Source organism: Delphinus delphis, chromosome 2 (assembly GCF_949987515.2).
Source record: "Delphinus delphis chromosome 2, mDelDel1.2, whole genome shotgun sequence".
In the NCBI taxonomy this organism is placed as follows: Eukaryota; Metazoa; Chordata; class Mammalia; order Artiodactyla; family Delphinidae; genus Delphinus; species Delphinus delphis.
Window position 1 is genome coordinate 11358075 of NC_082684.1, and position 24373 is coordinate 11382447.

The window sequence follows — 24373 nt, forward strand, 5'->3', positions numbered from 1 at the left end:
AGCACTGAACTATATCACCTTCTATCTCTTCTAGAATGTTACGCCTGTCGGTTCCTCTGACAGGATAACAAACAGTAAAATAAGGTCATTGGCAGTTCTGTCAAGAGTGTTTTCCAAGCATTTCATATGTTTTAAGGTTTTCTTCTTTTAATTTAAATCAAGTGAAGGAATTATAAAAGGTTATTGTGCTCCTGCTTTGGGAATATTAGTCCCTTAGTGCAAGAAAGGATTTCCCCCCCAGTTTATTCCATTTTCTCTGACCTTTCACATGTCATGCAAATAAGAGCATATACTCTGCTCCTGAATTTCTTGAAAGGGATTTGTTTCTTTCATAGGCAATATTTTATACCATTTCAACTAGGCAAATGTCACAGAAAATAATTACTTGGAGCATTATTCAATATTTGTCTTTTACTCTTGAATTTCAAAAAATGAGAGGAAAGAATTTACTATTACCAGTTACTTTTGCTCTAGAGACAGTAACTAGATCTAATAAAAGGCTTAAAATACACTGTCTAGTCAGGATAACTTCAGTGAGCCATCTACACTTATAAAACAAAGCATATAATTTCCAATTGCCCCCCTTTTTTCTTTTACTTTGCAAAACATAAGTATAACCTTAGTGTGTTATTTTAAAAGACCAAAAAACATAAAGAGTCTAGCTCAACTTGTTTCAAAAGACTTATGTTTATTTCAGTGGGAAAACTGATGATAAAGGAGTTGAAAACATACTCTAATCTCAAAAACATGAACTGAAGTGAACCACATCCAATTCTTTCTCAAAACTTGTATCTGATTTTAAAGTTACATTTCTTACATTATAAAGATAACACGTGTTCAATGCAGAAACCTTGGAAAATATAAATTAATAAAAGAAAAAGAAAAATCACCATAATCCTAATTCCTGCTCTCCACCTCTGAGACAGCCACTGTTAATATTTCCAAATATTTTTTAATGCATATAACATACACACATATATAATTTTTTATAAGATTGAGATAGTTTTTTTCTAACCTGCTTTTTAATTAGATTCATCATAAGCATTTTCCAATAATTAAATATTCTTTGAAAATTTGATTTGGTCCACATAATAGTCTATCTTATAGATGTATTTTATTTTATTTAAATAATACCCTAATGTTGCACATTAATTTTGTTTCCATATTTTTGCTATTTTAAATCCTACTTTAATAAATATACTTGTAGATAATTCTTTATGTGCTTGTAGATAATTCTATATTTAATTACTTTCTCAAACATATTCCTAGAAGTAGATTGGCAACTCTTTTTCAGCAAAACTGACTATCACCAGTAGCTTATAAGAATTTTTGTTTCGGGCTTCCCTGGCGGCGCAGTGGTTGAGAGTCCGCCTGCTGATGCAGGGGATGCGGGTTCGTGCCCCGGTCCGGGAGGATCCCACATGCTGCAGAGCTGCTGGGCCCATAAGCCATGGCCGCTGAGCCTGCGTGTCCGGAGCCTGTTGCTCCGCAACGGGAGTGGCCACAACAGTGAGAGGCCCGCGTACCGCAAAAAAAAAAAAAAAAAAAAAAGAATGCTTGTTTCACTTCATCATCAGTAAGTTTCTTTGTTAAGAAAAACCTGCTGATTTGCTAACTGATTTTAAATTTTTATATTTTATATTAATTTACAGTTCACTGATTACTAGTGAGGGTAAAAGGCTTATTTTGAATGGCTTATTGGTCATTGGAAAGGGTTCTATATGTAGAGCTATAACTGTTGCTATTTTGTTGTTTTGGAATATTTGTCTTTTGTTGATTTCAATAAACCTTTATATATTAGGGATATTATTTTTTAGCTATCGCATAGGTAGCAAATATTGAGTTTTAGAGAATTAAATAAGGAAACCAGTGAGTGCTGGGCAGAGACTGGCTAGCTACTCACAGAACCATTTTTCTTCTTCCCTAGGATGCACTAGACCACATTTCCCATCCTCCTTTGCAGTCGGGTGTGGCGGAGTGACTGAGTTCTAGCCAATGGAACGTAAGTAGGAGAAATGTGCACCACTTTTAGACCTGGCCCATGAAAACGTTCCATGTACCATATTCCCTTCTCCTTCCCCAACCACCAGCTGATTGCAGAGGACTGCACATGACAGAAGAAAACTGATCCCCAAGTGCTCATGTGGAAGTCCTCCTCCCTTTGTTAATCAGGACACCCGCTCAAACTTCACTTGAGCAAACAATAAACTTTTTTGGAGCTAAGTTGCTAAGAACTGGAATTTTATCTCATAGCATCTTGTATTACCCCAACTATTGTCAAGAAACTTAAAAAAAATACCCAGAATCTATTAATCTACTCCTAGAAATCTATTATAAAGAAATAGTCTAAAATATGAACAAAGATTTAAGCACAAAGATGTTTATCACACATTAGTTACAATTGCAGAATACTGAAAATAATGAAACTATCCAACAATAAGTAGTGTTTGTTAATAGTATTTTTTTTACTTTTAGTTGTATTTTATTTTTTTATGGACATATGTTTGACATATAACGATGTAAATTTAAGGTGTATAACATGTTAATTTGATGCATTTATATATTGTGATATAACCACCATCGTAACGATAATTAGTACCTATATCACATTATGTAATTATCCTTTCTTTTTGGTAGGAATAATTAAGTTTTAGTCTCTTAGCAAGTTTGATTATTATAATACAATATTGTTGTCTATATTCACTGACCTGTGCATTACATCTCTAGGACTTTTTTACTGCTCATTGTAAGTCTGTACCCTTAAACATCACCTGTCCTGTGCCCCTATCTCCATTAATATTATTTTTAATAGTTAATGTTTACTCAGCACTTACTACGTATTTAACACCATGCTAATGTGCTTTACATGCATTATCTCATTCAATCCTCAACCTAGACCTTAGGCCCTATTATATCCCATTCTACAGATAATACAAATCAAAGCATCATGGGTTAAATAACCTTCCCGATCACACAGCTAGTCAATGTCAGGCCTCACACTCAGGTGTGAATCAAAACCCCTATTGTTAACCACTATTATATGGTGCAGTCACATGAGGTAATGTCACTTTGGGGAAAATGCTTATGACATTTGAAGCCAAAGCTGCATCTATATTACGGTTTGACTATATTTAAAAATATACATAGAAAAAGAAGAAAGAAAATACATTAATATGTTAGCAGTAAAATTATCTCTGGGTTGAATGACTGTTATTCTTCCTCTCTCATAATATTTCTCCACATCAAAAAAAAAAATGAAGTAATGTTTAGTGTGCTGTGGATAAAACTGGTATACTTATAAATGTAAATGAATAAAACCTTCTTGGAAAGCAACATGGGAATACGTATTGTGAAGACGCTCCTGCCCACTGACTAAGGAATTTATCCCAAGGATATCATTCAAAATAAACATGAAGAGGATCTTTGTGTATATGCTATATACTATGCTATGCTATACAAGCAAAGAAACTAGAAAGCATATAGATTTCCAACAATATGGGAATAAGCAAATTAGGATACTGAATAGATTAAAACATGTAAAAAATTTCTAAAACAATAGGGTTCTTATTTTAGGGCAGAAGGATTATAAGTGATCTTTTTTCCTTATTAAAATTTTTCTCAGACTTCCCTGGTGGTGCAGTGGTTAAGAATCCTCCTGCCAATGCAGGGGACACGGGTTCGAGCCCTGATCTGGGAGGATCCCACATGCCGCGGAGCAACTAAGCCCGTGCACCACAACTACTGAGCCCACGTGCCACAACTACTGAGCCTGCGCTCTAGAGCCCGCGAGCCACAACTACTGAACCCACGTGCCACAACTACTGAAGCCCGCGCGCCTAGGGCCCGTTCTCCGCAACAAGAGAAGCCACTGCAATGAGAAGCCCGTGCACCGCAATGAAGAGTAGCCCCCGCTCGCCGCAACTAGAGAAAGCCCAGGTGCAGCAATGAAGACCCAATGCAGCCAAAAATAAATACATAAATACGTAAACAAATAAACTAAAAAATATTTTTTTCTCTACTGAAAATTTAAATAAATTTTTTCCATTAATAATTTATATCTCTAAGTTTTCTCAGTTTGTTGCAATAACCTTGCTATCAATAAGTTATTGTGGTTTCTCATATTCAATCCTATCTATAAGAATCTCAACATATTTCACCAAACAGTTCACTAGTTGATGATAATAGAAGTATTTTTCAATTTTCAGAGGAAATATTATAAAGGAAAACAAGGTATTAAATGCTTATTTCTTTCTGGCAGTAGTTAAATCAAATTGGTTAACAGAAGCCAGTGTAAGAAAACTGATTCTGGAAAAATTGAACTTTAATCAAATCTATGCTGTATGCCTGGTAATTTCTTCCCTCTCCTTAATTGGCTGCTTCAATTTCATTCATGTTTCCTGGAATTAAAAGTTTCCAGGGGCAGAGATTGATTTAAATTTTCACCAGTGCTCTTTCAAACAAGATACTAATGATTTCAATTTTACAGTGTTTGTTCTATCAAAAGCGAACCAGGACACAGGCCAAAAGTACCTCTTGGCTAAATGAGGAAATGAGGAGTAATAGAAAATGTGGATAGTTAACTCGGTCAGGACTTACTCCAGGTACAGAGGCGATCATCTGCTTGCTCAGGATCGTTGACTCAGCTAGTTTGGTTCCAGCATCTGCACAAATAAACTAATAAGAAATTGAAAGGATAATTATTTTTAAGAGCATTTGGACAGTAATAAGGAATTTGTAATTTTATTAACTTGGCTTAAATTCATTAGCGTCTACTTTGGTGACAAGCTGCCCTAGATATATGGGACTTGCTAGTCATGAGAGTTCATTCCTACCAGAAATTCAGAATCGTAGTACTGGGATTAACACACAGATTCTCACTTTAACCAGACAGTAGTTCAGTGGCACTGAAATGCCACATTCAGTCAAGGAAGAAAGGAAAGGTGTCACATTGCCAGATTTATTCTGAAGTCATGCTATTTATTCTTCAGCACTTTTTGACAGTTCCTGAATTTTCATAGATTTTCCGGACTTCTGTCATTATACCATACATTTTGACTGAAAACAGAAAAACAGTCAACTTCAGAGTGAGGACTGTACCTGTTTCTTCCCCTCCGAGGCCCCTCAGTATCTGGTCTTTCTCCTCCCACTTCATTCATGCCTATCCTCTGTGCTGATAATGACCCCCCCCCCCCCCCCGCTCCCTCTCTGTGTCCCCACAGGACTTTCCACACATTTCCATTGTAACAGTCATCACATCAGGTTGCAATGATCTACAAGTCTATTTCTCAACTGGCTACAAGATCTTCGAGACCACAGATCTGATGCAGCTCACTCCTGGCGCTAGCTTCATGCCTGACATCTCGGAGGGGCTAAGCAAGAGTTTGTGAAATGAGACGATTAATCAGGTATGACTCGAGATCACGGTGAGGATGGATTTGTCAGCTTACAACCTGATTTGCTTCATTACAGATTTTTACAGGTGTTTCCCACTTAATGCAATGCCCAACTATTTATTAATGGTTTTAGGGGAAAAGTCAAACATGAAGTCTGTAGAGTTTGCTAAGAGCAGCTAGTTCCTGCTTAGTTTCTCTTTCCTGGCCTCTGGCCCCAGTGACTTGAGGATCCAAAGCTGCTGCTACCCAGAGCTCAGAGGTTCTCAAAGAAGCATTGACCCTGACAGCTCTTCCTTCTAATTCATTTCACTCTCATACTGGAAGAGCATGATAAATTTAGGTAGGTCAGCCAGGCAGGCATGGTCCCCGTCAAACTGAGGAGAAGCAGTACAGATCGGGGTAGCAGAAAAAGTCTCAAGGAGGACGAGGAACAAAACCCAGCATGTTGTCAGCTTAGCCAGAGATCGGAATCTAGGCGTTATTAACAGGCAGCATTGGCCAATGAGGTGAAGCTCTAACGTCAAAAGACTTTCTGAGGGTCAGGGGCCTGTAGACTTCTCATCTGGGGCCATGAGCTGGTTTTCAAGTGTGGGAGAGGCGGTCCTCCCTGAAAGGTATTTCGGGACAGGTAACTGAGCTGGAGCTGAGACGACAGCAAGCAGAGCTGTCCCTGAAAGCCGCATGGCAGGAGTGGGCACAAATCTCCAGGCTCACATTCTATCCTCTCCATTTGCCTCGCAGACAGTTAGAGAAAGCTGAAGAATCTATTTGGCTATTAACTCTGAAGACCAGCTAGTAACATCTAGGGAACACCTAAAATTTTCTATTATTTTATTCAAGAATGCTTATGTCTGCTCTCCTAACTTGGACTTATTTCTAATAAGAAAAAGTAAATAAATGAGGATAAATAATAATAATGAAGCCTACAACCTTGGCAAACCTCTAAGTAAAAAAGGAAAATATTTGAGGGACTTCTCTGGTGGTCCAGTGGTTACGACTCCACACTTCCACTGAAGGGGGCACGCGTTTGATCCTTGGTGGGGGAACTAGGATCCCGCAAGCCGCACAGTGCGGCCAAAAATTTTTTTAAAAAAAAGAAAAAAGTAAAATATTTGATAGAGATACATAGTGAAAAGAAGGAACACTCCCAACCTCCTGGCAGATGCTGCATGTTTTCCCAAAAAATGTATTTTCAAAAGCTATCAGAGTCTGCCATCTAAGACAAACGACTTACAATAAGTTCCAAAAGCCCCGTCAGGACTCCAGCGTTTTAATTAATTTCTTTACAGCAGAACCAAGAGACTGCACAGCTAAGAGAGGCAAAAAGAAAAGAGAGAGATGGATCTAACTGTGGGTGAAGCGGGTAGGAGTCCTCTGCAGTATCCTATGTAAGGATGGTGTAAACCCTGACCCCTAAAGTATGCTTGCAAGCCTGGCTGTGCCCCTAAGGGCAAGAGAAAATGTGTGAAGAAGCAAAATTTCAAGTGTCTGTATCTCCCTCAGCAGAAGCGTTTCTCCCTCACCAAACTCAGGTTAGAGCTTCACCTTATTGAGTAGCATAACGTAAGCAGGTTGTTAGCCATGTGGTGTTAAGATTTGAGGCCAAATTCAAACGTCCGATCTGCGAGAGCTAATAGATAACTTCAGAAGTCAGAGTTAATTTTTTAAAAAATCACTCTAAAAGTTACGGAGGTGTCTCAGAGAGTCTGATGTACTAAAAGGCATAAAAGTACATAAACCTCTAAAATCATCTACTATTTTTTATCAATGTCTTTTCCTCCAGTGTAATTTTACATAGTATGTATGACTAAAACCTTAACAAACTTTTCTGTCTTCATTTTATATAGCTGCCAACTGAAAAACTCCATTATTATTTTATAGAGTTGTTCAAAATATAAAGATATAACAAAATCAGAGGGAAAAAGAATGATGGCTATAGAAGGAAGAATTCAGTACTTTCAGATAGAAATATGCCACTGAAATAGGCACTCCCGCATGAATACAAAAGAAACGCAATACCCATTATGTGTCATTACTAAAATCATTATCAAAATGATACTCAAAATAGGATCACCACCTCTCATCCCAGAGAGTGATCAGATTATTACTAACGCAACAAATATTAATTACCCCACATCAATAGTATCCGGGAATTAAAAACAACAGCCGTAACTCTGCCGTTTCTTTGTCCTCCAGCCCACAACTAAACTATCTTTAAAAGAAAACCTTTCCCCCACATGATTTCTCACAGCTTGAATATGCAGGTGTATCCCACACAGTGGGAGTGTTACATGCAAATTAGCAGAATGTCTACTCTTGACACATAATAGGAGCTGAGGAAATTCTTTTGGATTTGAGCCTATATAGATTTTATGGTAGCTTTCAATGAGTTATCACTCCATTATGAAAACTCTAATCCATCCTGAGAACAATAATAATAGCTTATTACACACGAAATATCTACAGCATGACAGCAGAAGAGAAAATGTTATAAGTGAAAGCAAAAATGTCAACAGATCTGAATTAAAACAAGATAGGGCAACTGTCCAAAGTATAAAAGGGGAACTATACCCCGATGGTCAACAATAGTAGATTCTGAAGAATACATATATTTTTTCTATTTGGAAAATTCTTTCCTGTCTCCATGCCTCTTTTTCCTTTTTTAAAAAATCCACTTGAACATTTAAGGCCACCTGATTGTATATGTAAGTTAAAACAAATAACAGGAGTGATGGCTGAACGACCATAATACAGCAGACTGGGAGATACTCCACAGTGCCAGGCCTCCAGGAAGAAGTTCTAGAAATTGAAAACCAGATTGGTACCTGTCACCGCCTTGAAATGTTTAGAACCTGAATGACCCTGCATCCCTTGGGCAAGTGTTCCATTGTCTTTTAAAGGAACACTCTTACTGCCAGAGTATTTGGTAAACAACAAAAGTAGGGTTTACCCATGAAAAGAATTATAAACAGCCTCATATCTGTGAACTCATCTATCTACTAAGTTATTAATTAGAGAAGTACAATAGTAGAGGGAATGTCCTAGTGGTTCCCTGTGGGGTGAAAGAATGAATGGTAAATCCAAGGTCTGAGCAACTGACTCTCTTCTCGCCAATGGGGCTAGTGTCACTCATGATGGATCACCAGGGGACTTTTGGTTTTTTTTACTTCTAAGCTTTAAGAAATTTATCTTTTTTAAAATTTTATACTGGAGTGTAGTTGATTAACAATGTTGTGTTAGTTTCAGGTGTACAGCAAAGTGATTCAGTTATACATATACATGTAGCTATTCTTTTTCAAATGCTTTTCCCATTTAGTTGGTTACATAATATTGAGTAGAGTTCCCTGTGCTATACAGTAGGTCCTTGTTGGTTATCCATTTTAAATACAGCAGTGTGTACATGTCAGTCCCAAACTCCCAATCTATCCCTCCCTCTCACCCTTCCCACCAGGGGACTTTTTCCTTCCAGTTGTTACTTTCTTTTCTTTTTCCAAGTTGCATTTTCAGTTAAACAGAGCCACCTCCAGTGTCCTGAGATGACGGTCATGATATCCAAGAAGGAAGTCGCTGTCTGCCCCAGACACATTGTTCATATTGTGAATCTGGTCTCCCAGGTACCAGGAACTGACACTGCCCACCAGTAAAGGGGAAAGCTTCTCTCTGACTCCATGCTAGATTCTCTGGTTTAAGAGAAACTACCAGAGAACAGGCTACCACTTCTGCTACCCGCCTGAACATTTGTCAAGGGCAAGAGAAAAAGGAACGGGGAAACACTGCAGAAAGATGCACCGCTTTCTGTAGTGAGACAAAAGATGCTTCTCCCTCATCCCATGAGTGGCCCTGTGGCAGACTTTTCTCCATGACTTAGCCAGGAAGCACAGCGGGGAAAAGGGAACTACTTTTGTTTTTTTTAAGGTATGCCTCACTTTTATTTCTCTCAGTAATTTTTTCATTACTGGTTTATTCTGAGTTTATAGAACAAGGATATGTTACTTCAAAATGGCATGGTGTTTAATATTTTTTGTTGGAGAAGGTCAAAATGTTATTCACTAGGTTGTTCCTCATGGGCATGATCTCAAAATGTCCCCCCCCCAGATATCTCTTTGATCTAAATAATTTTACAATCTGATTTTTAAATTTAACTTAATGACTCAATGACAAATACATATTTGTTTTTAAAGATGAAAATGTTATACATTTGAAATGGCATGAGAGAACCCAAAATACACAGAAGAATTTACTTTTTTGTCTTCCTTCTTCCTAAAGCTAATTTGTGTTTATTTATTCACCTAGCTGTGATGCAATAACCACTGTTTTCATGGTCTCCCGAAGCACTGAGCAATTTAAACTGTCGGTGTTCTTTCACCGTCTTGTGACAAGTTCTTATTACAGCCAGCTAATGTACTTCAGAGAAAAACCCGCCCCCCGTTGCAGTCACAAAGCGGGGTGCTAGAACCCAAGAAGATCAGCCACACAGACCGGCTCTGCCAGGACTGAGGGCAATCAAGGGACCAGCCTCTGACGCCCGCAGGAAAGCACCCTCAGGGCCTGGAAACTGAGGTTGCTTTGAGGTGGCATGTCCCCAATCTAAACGCTATCAGAAGCAACTGACTTCCAGACACTGTCAACCTGCTGGCCTTACCTCTCTCGTGGGCTACTTCACTAAGCCTAGGTCACCTGCCCTCTCCTCCAAACCAGTGTTGATCTTATTAACCTCTATGGTCAGTTGCATCAAAGTTACTTGTACTCAAAAGTGGTGTTGCTGCTGCTGTGTGAAGAGGTAGGACTGGCCAATGGCAATCCACTGGAAGAGATTCAATCTGTCTCTTCTTAGGAACACAGATATTTCCCGGCTATGCTTTGCTTCTGTCTCCCTCTTGGGCTGTCCAGCATCTTGGTACAATGGGAGCCATTTCACTCTGACTATATCATGCCCAACATCCACTGCCATCACTTTCCAGCAGTCACTCCTCTCAGAAAGCATCACTGTGCCTGGGAAAGCTCTTTAAACATGACTTAAGACCATTCTTCACTGAAAGTATACCAACTTTTTATTAAATCTCAAGCCTTTGAGAAAAACTCCGTTCTGTTCCCAAGGATTACTAGTATAAGGCGGGGGAGGAAGCGGACCAGTTAGTGGATATTAAATGGTTAATGACAAGGGTATTCCTCCTCTTCTCCCAGGTAAACACCCAAACTTCTGCACACCCTTCAAAAACATACGATCCCTTTTCTACACCACTTCCCTCCTCAGTACACACCTCTGCTACCGTACCCATCACACTGCGTCGGGAATTTTTGCTTCGATGTCAGCTACCCCTATCCGACAGGAAACTCCTGGGAGGAAGGGGCCATGACATTCATCTTTGTTTCCCCAGCACCTGGGCCAGGTCAGGGCTCATAACGGTTAATGAGCCTTCCTCCATTTCCCAGGCTGAGCTGGCCACTCCCTCCTCTACAGTAGTTTATATACCGTGCAGACTTTCAGTATACTGGTTAGCACGTTATAAGGGTAGGGCCTATGCCTTTATATCTCTATATCCTCAGAACCTAGCCGAAGATAGGTGGTCAGTAAATATTTGTAGTGGGAAATAATGCCAGATGATGGAAGACCTTGACAATTCGGGTACCACAAGGTCACCAGAGGTTTTCGATGCACAGAGTGATATGATAAAGAGCAGAGTTTTAGCAAAATTCCTCTAGGCAGCCATAGGCTATAAGACTGGATTGACGTGGGGAGAAATAAACGGTGCAAAACGCTAAGAGCTATTAACGGTAATCCGGGCAAGTGATGTGCGGGGCCTGACTAGGCTGTGCTCTATACTGATTAGACCCTGTGGTCGGGTGCTTACGCTACTTATGCCAGCTGTGTGATCGTGGGCAAGTCACTGAACCCCCCCGAGCCGCGGTCTCCTCATCTGTGGTACAGGACCAATTCCTCTCACGGTTGAAGGAGTGAGGGGGATATATAAAACCCCAGCATGCTGCCTGGCACTTAATAGGTGCTCCATTAATTTCCCCTTCTCCCTCATCTCTCCAAATGGCACCCAAGGTACCTAAGATTCAGGGAAACCGACAGCTTGATATCAAGCTCCATTTTCCTTCATTCATTTAAGCTCAACCTTGTAGGCCCAGACTCTGGGACTGGTCATAACGCTCAGCAGGGAGAACTGAAACAGCTGTGACACACTTCCTGGGTACTTTGCACAAACGCAGGCTGAATGATACCCTGATCCCAGCTGCAGCTCATGACCAAGTCTTTAAAACCAGGCTCAACCTTTGGGGTAAGAGGCAGGATCCCAGTTTACCTGATCCCTTGCTGACACCCCTGGCATGGCCAGCCTTTTTCTAAACCCATCCTCATGTCGTTATTCCTAAATTTATTCCATCTTTCTGCTAAAGCCTCCCTTTATTGCTTGAAGATGGTCAGCCTCTGGTGCTGAACTCCAACCCCAGGCAGAGTTTGGCCTGCACCCACCAGTCCTTTGTGACCCAGTTCAAACGCCACTTCCTTCATGAAGTCTTCCCTGATTTCACATCATATGAGGTAAGATGCCTCCTGCTCTTAACTCCCCCCTAGGACTTTATCTACATCTCTTTCTCACTCATGGCACTAATTGCAGCCTATCTTGTGTGATCAAAACCTGCACACTTGCCTAAGATGCTGAGCTTAGGATGCCAGGGATGGAGAGCTAGAGCCTCTCGTAAGCAGCCCTACAACCAAAAGCACTAATCTTTGCAAGTTCTCTAGAGCCTGCCTGGTATGTGTTCAAGCCCTGCCCCCTGCCTTAGGGCTCCTGTGGTGCTGGTTCTTTCACACCCACATCCCACCCTGGTTGGACTCAGTCCGTCCTGCCTTTTGATCATATCTGGCTGGGCCCACCCTCACTTTCACTTCTGCTTCACAGAGATTTGGCGACCCATCCATACTCATGCGACTCCGCGATCAGACCTCAGCCTCCGGGTCGCTCATTTTTGGCTTCGTTAGTCCTGCCTCAGCTCTGGTAGCCATTAATGGGCTGCCCCTCCAACCTACTGGACCATAAACTTCTCGCAGACACATTATCGTTTCATTCTTCTTTTTCGTTTTTCACAGAACTAGTTCCACAGTAGGAACAAAATAAATACTCCTTTTCCGGTCTTTTTTGGCCAGTGGAAGTGCCAAGTGCATAGTAATAGACAGATCATGGCTCACGTAAGATATTATTTCTTATCTCTGGACAGACATTTAATTTATGCATATGTCCCACACCTTCCTTAAATTTTCCAAACATAAGTGAATTTCATGAAAAGTGAAATGAGGCATAAGCCTACCTGGACAAGCAGAAGGAGGTTTGTATCCGGTAAAGGAGATTTGAGCTTCAGGGCCTGCAGGAGTTCTAGAACAACACTACGAGACAAATAGAATTTATCCCTCTCCTAAACGAAACAAGAGAGAAGAAGGTAAGCGATTTCTAAAACTTCAGTTAGAATAGATCTATGTCAAAAGAGCTTCCAAAAGATTCACAGATCAGAAATAAGAAACAGTATTTAAAAATGCATAATGAACTGTCCTTAAGAAATAAACCCAAGAAAAAAGAAAAAGGGCATTTTTGTGTTTGTAATGAGTTTAGTGAAGCACTGAGAACACATAATTTAATGGATGAGAAAAAGACAGGCTACCTCTTAAAGACTGAAACCACGAGATTTGGTTCTTATTCACAGAGGAGAGGTTCCAAGAACTGCAGAAACTAAACAAATCTAAAAGGATGTTTTTCAATAGAAAATGATGTAGAGAAAAACATGCAACACTGTTGAAAGGGTCTCATATCCTTTCAAAAGGAGCTTACTTTTTAAGTGGACTATTTCAAGCATACAGAAAAACAGAGAGATGGAATACATCATCTACTTATTACCCATCTTTGTTAAATCATAGCATTTTGCTTTATTTAATACTTTTTATCAAAAATCAAACATCACAGAAATAGTTGAAGCTACCTATAGAGTGCTCTCTTTTCTTTCTCCCTTCCTTGAAATAGCCACTATTTTGAATCTGGTGCTTATTATTTCATGTACTACACTTTTACTACATATGTATACCTCCATTATAAGGCTTACTGTTATTTTTGCTTGTTTTTAACTTTCTATAATGTTATCATACAATGCAAATCTTTCTGCAACTTATAATTTTTTACTCCATTTTACATATATATATATATATATATATTTTTTTTTTTTTTTTTGTGGTACGTGGGCCTCTCACTGTTGTGGCCTCTCCCGTTGCAGAGCACAGGCTCCAGACACGCAGGCTCAGCGGCCATGGCTCACGGTCCCAGCCGCTCCGCGGCATGTGGGATCTTCCCGGACCAGGGCGCGAACCCGTGTCCCCTGCATCGGCAGGCGGACTCTCAACTACTGCGCCACCAGGGAAGCCCTCCATTATATTTTTGAAGTGAGTCCCTGTTGATACATATGTTCTCATTCTTTCAACTGAACAGTTTAATGATGTTTTATTGTATGAACATACTGAAATTCATTGATCTGTCCTTGTTAATGCAATGCTAGAATATTTTCAATTTTGTAAGCTTTATTTATTGTCAAATATAGCACACATGCAGAAAAGTACATAAAATGTAAGTGAACAGATAAACAGATTAGCACAGATTGAACACTCATGTAATCAGCACCCAAGTCGGGTACACATCACAAGTACCTTAAAAGTCCCCTATGTGTCCTTTCTTGATCATAACCAACTTATTGGAGACCCTGTAGGTCTGTATCCACTGTCTTTTCTTTCTACTCATTCTCACTTGTGGTGTCTTGCCTCCTCATATGTCTGGTTATCTTTGCATGTTGCATCCTTTATTTTTAAAATATTTTTAGAAATAATTTGAGGCCTGAAATGTTATCTTCCTCCAAAGAGCTTTCTCTTCATTTTTTACCAGGTACTGGAGGCACTCGTGATCCAGGGTTACCTTAATACACATACAAACCTTGTAATATCTTATCTTGGGCCACCAAAGGTCTTGACAGGGATCTGTGTCCATGTGAGGACAACTTTACTTCTGGGTTATCTTTACTTAGTGGTCCCAGCCAAAAGGTGCAGGAGGTGCAGGATCAGAGAGTCTCCACTCTTGGAAGGTCCTGGATTCTGACTTTTTTCCCCCTACCCTCCTGGATCTTCCAGAATTGTCACATCTTTCAGATAGGCAAACACCCCCAGAGCAAAAAAAAGGTCTTCAGTGCTAGGCTCACATCTCTGCATTTCTGTGTTCTCTCAGATCTTAGCCTGGTAATTCTATATCTGGTTAGCATTTTGATGATTTTTAAAAGTTTTCAGAGAATAGTTTGTTCACTTTTTTAAGAAACTTTTCAAATCCAGTGGGAGGATACATTCAAATTATCTAGTCCATCAGTAACAGGAGAGAAAGTCTAGGATATTTATTGGAATTATACTAAATTTATAGGTTATTTTGTGAGAATCAGCTATCTTTATTATGCTGGGTCCTCATGAACACGAGATCTGTCTCCATTTATTTAACGTTGTTTAATAAAATTTTCTGGTTATCTCCATAAAATTATTGCATATTTTTGTTAGATTCATTTTTTGTTGCCACAATAAATGCTAGTTTAAAAGTATATTTTATAATCATTTGTAGCTGAATAATTAAAGGTAGATGATTTCTGGGTATTCATTTGTATCAGCATCCTTGCTGAACTCTCATAAAAGTTATAAAAAGGTGTCTAGATAGATTCTCTTCAGTTCATTTGTAATCACATCATCTATGAAAAGGGAGAGTTTTTTTTCCTTTCTAATCCTTATACTTTGATTTCTTCTTCCTGTCTTACTCAACTGAGCAGGACCTCCAGAACTAGAGCAAATAGAAGCAGTGATAATGGCCATTCTTGTCTTACTTATGATTTTAAAGGGACTACTGTTGGCATTTCACCATAAGTATAATGTTTCCTAGAGATTTCTGGTAGACATCCTTTATCAAGTTATCCCTTTTAGTCCTAGTTTGACAAGATTTATCACAAATGGATGTTGAATTATATAGAATGCTTCTTTTGTATCTCTTGAGATAATGATAAAAGCTTTTCCTCCTTTAATCTGGCAACATAAATAGATATTCTAATATTTAAACCAATTTTATATTACAAGAGAATCCTCACTAGGTCATGAGGCTTTAGTTTTTTTTAATTTTTTAAACTGAAGTATAGTTGGCATACAATATTATATAAGTTCCAGGGGAACAATATATTTATTCACAATTCTTAAAGGTTACACTCCATTTATAGTTATTATAAAATATTTCCTATATTCCCCATGTTGTACAATATATCCTTATATTTTATACATAATAGTTTGTACCTCTTAATCCCCTACCCCTATACTGTCCCTCCCCACTTCCCTCTCCCCACTGGTAACCACTAGTTTGTTCTCTGTATCTGTGAGTCTGTTTCTTTTTTGTTATATTCACTAGTTTGTCGTATTTTTAGATTCCACATATAAGTGATATCATACAGTATTTGTCTTTGTTTGTCTGACTTACTTCACTTAGCATAATGCCCTCCAAGTCCATCCATGTTGCTGCAAATGGCAGAATTTCATTCTTTTTTATGACTGAGCATGAGGTTTTATTTTTAATGCATTAACTTGGGATTATTCATTCAGAATTTTTGCATCTTTGAAGTATAACTGGCCTATAATTTTCCTTTCCCCTATTGCCCTTGTCTGGTTGGTATCAAAATTCTATTGGCCTCATAAAATATGTTGCAAATTGTTCTCTTTTTTTCTATTCTCTGTTTCAGTTTGCATAAAGTAGAGCTCAATCTGCTCCTTAAATGTTTAATGAAAGTTGTCTTTTAAATTGGAATGGTTTTTAAACTTAAGATAGATAGCTAGTGGGAAGCAGCCACATAGCACAGGGACCTTTGTGCTTTGTGACCACCTAGAGGGGTGGGATAGGGAGGGTGGGAGGGAGGGAGACGCAAGAGGGAAGAGATATGGGAACATATGTATATGTATAACTGATTCACTTTGTTATAAAGCAGAAACTAACACACCATTGTAAAGCAATTATACTCCAGTAAAGATGTTAAAAAAAATTGGAATGGTTTTTAACTACTGATTCCATTTTTTTATCATTTAAGTCTAGCCATCTTTTTTCTGATTGTTACACATTACATTTTTTCTAGAAAATTGTCCCTATTTCCCAAGATTTCAAATTTACTGGCTAAATCTTCTCTTTATATTCTTCATTTCTTTATCTCCCTTTGCTGCATGCTATATAATTTCTTCAGATCTATTTTCATTTCACTAAATCCCTCTTTGGCTATGTCTAATTTGCTCTCTAACCTGTCCACTGAGGTTTTTTTAATGTCAATGACTATTTCATTTCTAGAATTTCTACTTTGTTCAAATCTATCTGGTTTTTTTTTAAGTGACTAGATCTTTTCTCAAGTTTTTAATTCATCTTTTAATGCTTATCATTCAGAGTATGTTTTTATAGTCTCTATCACATTGTTCTAATATTGGAAGTTCTTAGGGGGAATAATCTGATTTTTGTTGACTATGCTAAAGTAGCTCATGGTGGATTATTTCTTCACATGTTTTGTAATTTTAGATCATGATCTCATGTTCATCCAGATTTTAATTATGGGAATCCTGTTGGGCCTAGGTTGAAGGCATATCCCTCCAGAGAGCTTTGAGGATTGATTTTGAGCTTGCTTCTGCCAGACACTCCAATGCAATTACTTGCCCAGCACCAATTTATTTGACTTTTGGGGGTTCACAGAGCATGCAAATTCTAAACATGTTCAAAGACAGGCTCATGTTTACTAATTCTCAAGGGAAACTACAAATCTTTCAGTTCCCAGGCTCAGATAGAGCCCATTCTTTGTCACCTCCATATAAGAATATATCCTTTCCAAATCAAACTTTTCTCAAACATATAGCCTTTCAAGGGTTCTGGCTTTCTCCTGGGGACAACTCAGCTCCAACTCCCAGCCTGAAATAGTCCCAAGACTTCATTTCCTTTCTCTGTATGGGCTTTAAAACTCAAGTCACTAAGGAATATAACAAAAAAGAAACAGACTCACAGACATAGAGAACCAACCCGTGGTTACCAGCAGAGAAAGGGAAAGGGGTAGGGGACTAAGAAGTACAAACTATTGGGTATAAAATAAGCTACAAGGATATATTGTACCACACAGGGAATATAGCCAATTTTTATAATAACTATAAATGGAGTATAACCTTTAAAAATTGTGAATCACTATATTGTACACCTGGAACTTATATAATATTGTATATCAACCATACTTCAATTAAAAACAAAAAACTCAAGCTACTGAGTTACCAAAACAATCAATTTCTCTACCCCAAGACTGCTACAATATCAGCTTATATGCTTACCACTCTGGTTCTCAATTCCCTTTTCATTTTTTCAACTTTCATTCTTATAAAATTTGCTATATATTTAAAATCATGTTTATTACATTTCATCCATCACTTCTAGCATTTTAAGTGGGACAGTTTTCAAGTTATCGAGACTGCCCGATTGCCAAATAGTCTCCAAAGCTATTACCTTTCTATGTCTTTTCTTGGGCACATGAAAAGATGCTCAACATCACTAATTATTAGAGAAATGCAAATCAAAACTACAATGAGGTATCACCTCACACCAGTCAGAATGGCCATTATCAAACAAATCTAGAAACAATCAATGCTGGAAAGGGTGTGGTAAAAAGGGAACCCTCTTGCACTGTTGGTGGGAATGTAAATTGATACAACCACTATGGAAAACAGTATGGAGGTTCCTTAAAAAACTAAAAATAGAACTACCCTATGACCCAGCAATCCCACTACCGGGCATATACCCTGAGAAAACCATAATTCAAAAAGAGACATGTACCACAATGTTCGTTGCAGCACTATTTACAATAGCCAGGACATGGAACCAACCTAAATGTCCATCGACAGATGAATGGATAAAGAAGATGTGGCACATATATACAATGGAATACTACTCGCCATGAAAAGAAATGAAATTGAGTTATTTGTAGTGAGGTGGATGGACCTAGAGTCTGTCATACAGAGTGAAGTAAGTCAGAAAGAGAAAAACAAATACTGTATGCTAACGCATATATATGGAATCTTAAAAAAAAAAATGGTACTGATGAACCTAGTTGCAGGGCAGGAATAAAGAGGCAGACATAGAAAATGGACTCGAGGACATGAGGTGGGAGGGTGAGGCTGGGGCAAAGTGAGAGTAGCATTGACATATATATACTACGGAATATAAAATAGTTGGCTGGTGGGAAGCAGCAGCATAGCACAGGGAAATCGGCTCAGTGCTTTGCGATGACCTAGGGGGTGGGATAGGGAGGGTGGGAGGGAGGCTCAAGAGGGAGGGGATATGGGGACATGTGTATGCATGTGGCTGATTCGCTTTGTTGTGCAACAGAAACTAACACAGTATTGTGAAGCAGTTGAGGAGAAGCCTCAATTAGATACTGCTATTTCTTTAGCTATTTCTTATAGTTTCTCATTATCTGTGAAAAAGGTGGGAATGCCCTAGATCAAAGCTTTCTACAACTAACAGTCATTTTGAGTTGCAGAATGAAGAAGGGTAGATGACAACAGGAAGAGAGAGGCCACAGAAGTTATGATAGATTATGAGGGGATATAATGCATAATGAATATTTAAAACCAAAAATATCTTGAATTCAAAATAGTGGAAGGTCCACTGTAATCAATACTTATAGTACACAGCATAGAAAGTACAAACTCATTATGATTCCTCCTCTATAAAATATATAATTTAAACAAATCAAACATAAAGAAAATTAAGAAATAAAATGACTTCTAAAAATAGAATATCTTTTCATTGTATTTGCTGCTGTGTCTTTTTTTTTAAGTGGAAAAAAAGAAAAGTTATTTTTCAGGAAGGATTTGAAAGAAGAAAAAAACACTGATTATTTTCGTAGTTAGAAAACATATTGTTCCAGGCAGAGTAATAAACAGTTTATAATCATAAAGATTAAAGAGAAGGTTATCATGAAACACTTAACATGGTGGAATGGACACAAGATGGTAAGAAAGGAGACAAGGATGTTTTAAATAGAATGAAAACCTTGATAAAAGTTAGATTTTTAGGAGGAATTAAAGGGCTTGTAGAAGTGGACAACGTGAATAAAGGAGTATTCTGAATGTTTAAGAGGGAACAACAGAAACAGAAAGCCCATTGAAAATAAACTTGGAAAATTTGGAAATTGGAAAAGTAGCATTTGCACATTGTTCTTAAGGACAGAAACGCTCTCAATTTGTCCTGCCTTCTGCTTTTCCATTAGGATAGTGTCTATCAGTACCAACAAGGCTGCTATATGCACTGGGCAAGCAGTACTTTTCCACTTCCTCAGTAGTGGGGCAGGGGATACTAAAGATAATGCAATAGAGAAACCATTATCAAAGCAAGATGACAAACGATGAGATTACAGTCTCAGAGGCCAAGAACCCAGAACTGGGGAGACAGACAAATGATGAGAATTAAGGAGCTCTCCACAGGCTTTTACAAATGACAAGCTGGTATTTTTCTACTCTGGGTATAAAATTGATATGTACTGATGGCTTGCCCACTAATCATAGGATGGTGAACTTGAAAAGGACATTAGAGGTCATTTAGACCATTATCTCATTTCATTCGGAATACCTCTTCTCCTCTAAACCATATGACCCTCAGTTCTCCACATTTGCATATATAACGTATAGTTTACATATTTGTGTGTGCGAAGTGTTTCCTTCTAATGAATTTTATTAGACCTCAGTTGAATTACTCACTTTTAACTATACTGAGGCAATTAACCTAAGAGGGATTTGATACTGATTAGAAAGAATATGTTTCTGCCAGTTTTTTGTTTCCCAGGGACACATAAACACACATGCAACCTTACCTTAGTGAAAGCTCGGTAACATAAGCCACACACCTCCACCAAGTAGGCCAAAGTGAAGATGGCATTCTGAATTACAAAGCTGAGCAGTTTTGAAAATGGTTCCAACAAACTCTGCAATGAGATTGGGGCCAAAATAAAACCAAAATCAATTGCTGATTCTTTCATTTAAAAAAGTATTAAAGTCTAATGATACCTTAACTAATGGGATCACTCTTTCTTAATTTCAAATCTGTTGCCCGGTGGCTACTGTAGCAACCCTGTTTGTCTAACAAGAACAGAACTGAATCTTCAATCAATGGCTCAAAGAGCATGAATTAATCATTTTATTGCTAAAAAGAATCCATTTTTTTCCATGTGGCATCATTTATAAACCTATGTAACTCCAATCTTATCCTCATACCCACCACCAGCAATCAAGACTCTGTGAAGTTTGCTTTAGGATCTCCCGCTCTATTTCTCTGAATCTTTAGGCATGTGTGAGTTCATCAGACCCAGCTCCTCTAGAAGCCTGTCATCTCAGGTAAGTAGCACAAACCACCCTTGCACGTAAGTACCAAAGCACTATTAGCTTAGATAATACACATCAGGACCCAGCTTCCTGCCAGTGTTTACCAGGAAGGCTGTCAGTTTTGGTTTCCCCATCTGAATCCCACCCATAAAGGGTCAGTTTTAGATCCTTATGCTTTAAGTCATTTAGAGACATTTATTGGGCACCTACTAAGTCGCAAGCAGAGTTACACGCTTTTGTTTCGTTTATCTCATTTAAATTTCTGATAACAATCCTGGGGAGAAAGTATATTATAATAATTAATGACACAAGCTCTAGAATTTCACACCAGTGTTTGCAAACTTTAGCTCTCTGTGACCTTGAATAAGTGATTTAACCTCTCTGGACTTAATTCTCTTCCCTGTAAAATGAGGATAATAATGACCTCCATCTCAATAGTGTTGTGAGAATTAAAGAAGATAATGTATGTAAAGCACTTGGCAACAGTAAGCCTTCCATCACTGTTAGTTATGAACTGCGCCATAACTCTCTGAAGCTTTACTATCCCCATTCTTCAGCTGAGGCAGTTAAGTAGGCAAGTAACTTGCCTAAGGCCATACAGCCATTGAATGGAATTCAAACTCAAATTCCAGGGCAATTTTCCAGAGGGAGAATTGCTCTGTAGGGAAGACAGGATTTTAACTGGGCTCCAAAAGACTTCGATGCTGTGATTTCCACTACTTCTCAACCTCTATGGTCCTAACTATCTGGATTATGAAAGTAATACATGCTCAGTGTGCAAACGCAGGATCTGTAGAAAAGTACAGATAAGGAAATAAAAGTCATCCATATTCCCATCACCCAGTGATAACATTTTGATATATTTCTCTTCTTCATCACACACCAGTTTACTCAGTTGAAATCTTACACGTATATATAATACTACATTTTGTTAAGATAATAACGTACGAAATTTCCAATGCTATTTAATTCTTCATAAAGATCCATTTTAATGGCCACAAAAGTCAGATTTTATTATATATAATATCTCAATAAATATGTTTTTGCATGAAATTTGCATTTTCTTCCTTACAATAGATTACCAGAAAAAGAATGACTAAATCAAAGACCATGTGCATTTTTGAGGTCCTTTTTCCTTATGGATACAAAAATGAATTCATTACATGATAGCTGCCTCTGAGGATAGGAATTATGTTTGTTATTTGTATTACCCGCAAAACCATGCAGTGCTTTCCATGCAGAAAATCTTAGAGACACTCTTTGAAATAGTATTATTGATTCAGTATTGTTTGCGTTGTATAAATGTTGTTGCCTTAAAACACTAATAATGAATGAACAGGGATAGGGATAGGAATATGTCTCTGGTTGATATACATCCTTATTGGTCAAAAAAAGAAACCTGAATTCAGACCTATATAGAAACTTGCTCTTTTATCTAGCAAAGCAGCATGGTAATGGGGCAATACAGTACAACAGACAAATAAAAAAGCTGGAAATCAAAGGACATAGATTCAAGTCTCAAATCTTCCAGTAACCAGCTCTGTGACCTTGGCCAAGACACTTCATCTCTCTGAGCCTGTTTCCTTATCTGTAAATGAGCAGACTAGACCAAATGATCTCTATGCAATTTTCCAGCATAAACCATGAGTCTATGCAAGCACAGTCAAGGTAAAAAGTTACAGGGGATGTGGCTTCTTGGTATATTAACTAGTAGCTACAAGCCATTGCAATACAAATTATTGCACTATTGCATATAGTGCAGCCTGGGAATGTAGCCAGGAATACGAAAGTAAATGAGCCATAGTGCTGGACTTCATAAAGCTCACAGGCTCACTGGGGAGACTTCAGTATAGTAACTGCTCATATAGAGAGCTCTGTCAGGTATTGTGGGATCTGATATAGGAGGAAGTTGCTACAGAAAACGTGAGCCTTTATAAATTAGAATGGAATTCAGATTCTCATCTTGAAGAATGAGAAGGAGTTCACTCACCAGCAAGGGTATAAAGCATTTCAGGCAAAGGAAATGGCCTAAGCAAAGGCAAGGAAGTATGAAATTAAATAAGATTATAAATTAGCACAATGTCTGCCATATGGTAAGTGCTCAGCAAACAGTGGTTATTGTTTCACTGATGATAATGATGATGATCCTGAAAGTACGCAGGAAGCACAGGGATGGGACAAGTAGCCAAAGACTAACTAGGAAAGGTAGGCTTGCAAGTTAATGAAGTACCTTCTTGTATGCTCCATTAAGGAATTTGGACATTATCTTAAAAGAAGGGAGAAGTTATCAAAGATTTTAAACAAGGAACCAGTGCGATGAGATCTGTGTTTGGAAGGATCATCTAGTTCATAGTATTGAGGATGAACTGGTGGATATGGCCCAGGACTAAAAGGACCAATGATATTGTAATCTATTGGAGTTCTTCATACTAGGCACTTTCAGAAGGTTGAAAGTGGCAACTACAGATTATCATACTAAGTGAAATAAGTCAGAAAGAGAAAGACAAATACCATATGATATCACTTATATGTGGAATCTAAAATATGACAGTGAATCTATCTATGAAACAGAATCAGGGATGTAGAGAATAGACTGTTGGTTGCCAAGGGGTGGAAGGTGGGAGAGAGATGGATTGGGAGTTTGGGATTAGCAGATGAAAACTGGTATATCTAGAATAGATAAACAACAAGGTCCTACTGTATAGCACAGAGAACTATATTCAATATCCTGTGATAAACCAAAATGGAAAATAATATGAAAAAGAACGTATATATATGTATAACTGAGTCACTTTTCCGTACAGCAGTAATTAACACAACATTGTAATTCAACTATACTTCACTAAAAAATAAATTTAAAAAAAAAGGTTGAAAGTGAAGCATTCAGTATGTGATAACTATTTCTTCAGTATTGCTTGCTATATGCCTGTCTTTTTAGGTTAAAAAAATAACCAAATAACCAACTGGTTATGTTTTTCTGAAACATACATACCCTTGTGGCATTGGTAGAGGGTATCTTCAAGAGGCAAATCATAATTCTCAAACTGGAATCTAAAGAACACTATGAACAAATACAAAAAAAGTAAAAGTCAGTACTCTTCTTAACATATCTTTTGCTTCATATATTTCCTCTAAGCATTTATTTTAGGGAAAAAAAATCTGAAATATAGCTGCCTCCTTACAGTTTTCCATGCCATATATTCATGTTGAAAAAAAAAAATTCTTAGCTTTAAAAATTTCATTAAACCATTAATTAAACAGTGTTAAACAATTAAATAATATTAATTGATATTAAATGTGCCCAATCCTAAAGAGGTCTATTAATTTGTGAAAGGTCCTGTTGAAAAAAAAAACCTACTTAGATCAATTTAAAACCATTAGGCTTATTAGTCCAAATAAAGAACATTTCATCTGTCATTTCTCTGCTACGAAAAGATATAACAATAACCTAAGAAAAAGCAGTAAAATTCCTACAACAGAAAATCATGCCTCACAAATCAAGTAGCATATTTTGGCACAATTCCACATCAAACTGTAC

The 24373-nt window shown here is 38.0% G+C and overlaps 1 protein-coding gene across 3 annotated transcripts in view; it reads right to left on the minus strand.

Annotated features, from left to right (window-relative positions):
- Nucleotides 1-24373, minus strand: part of UNC79 (unc-79 homolog, NALCN channel complex subunit) — a 201779-nt gene that overhangs the window by 20548 nt on the left and 156858 nt on the right. For all 3 annotated transcript variants that reach the window (XM_060003340.1, XM_060003338.1, XM_060003341.1), the window contains 4 exons: nt 23828-23896; nt 20328-20438; nt 12708-12812; nt 4597-4674 (listed from right to left, as the gene is read on the minus strand). In XM_060003340.1, coding sequence (XP_059859323.1) covers nt 4597-4674; nt 12708-12812; nt 20328-20438; nt 23828-23896 — 363 coding nt within the window. The remainder of the gene's footprint in view (nt 1-4596; nt 4675-12707; nt 12813-20327; nt 20439-23827; nt 23897-24373) is intronic.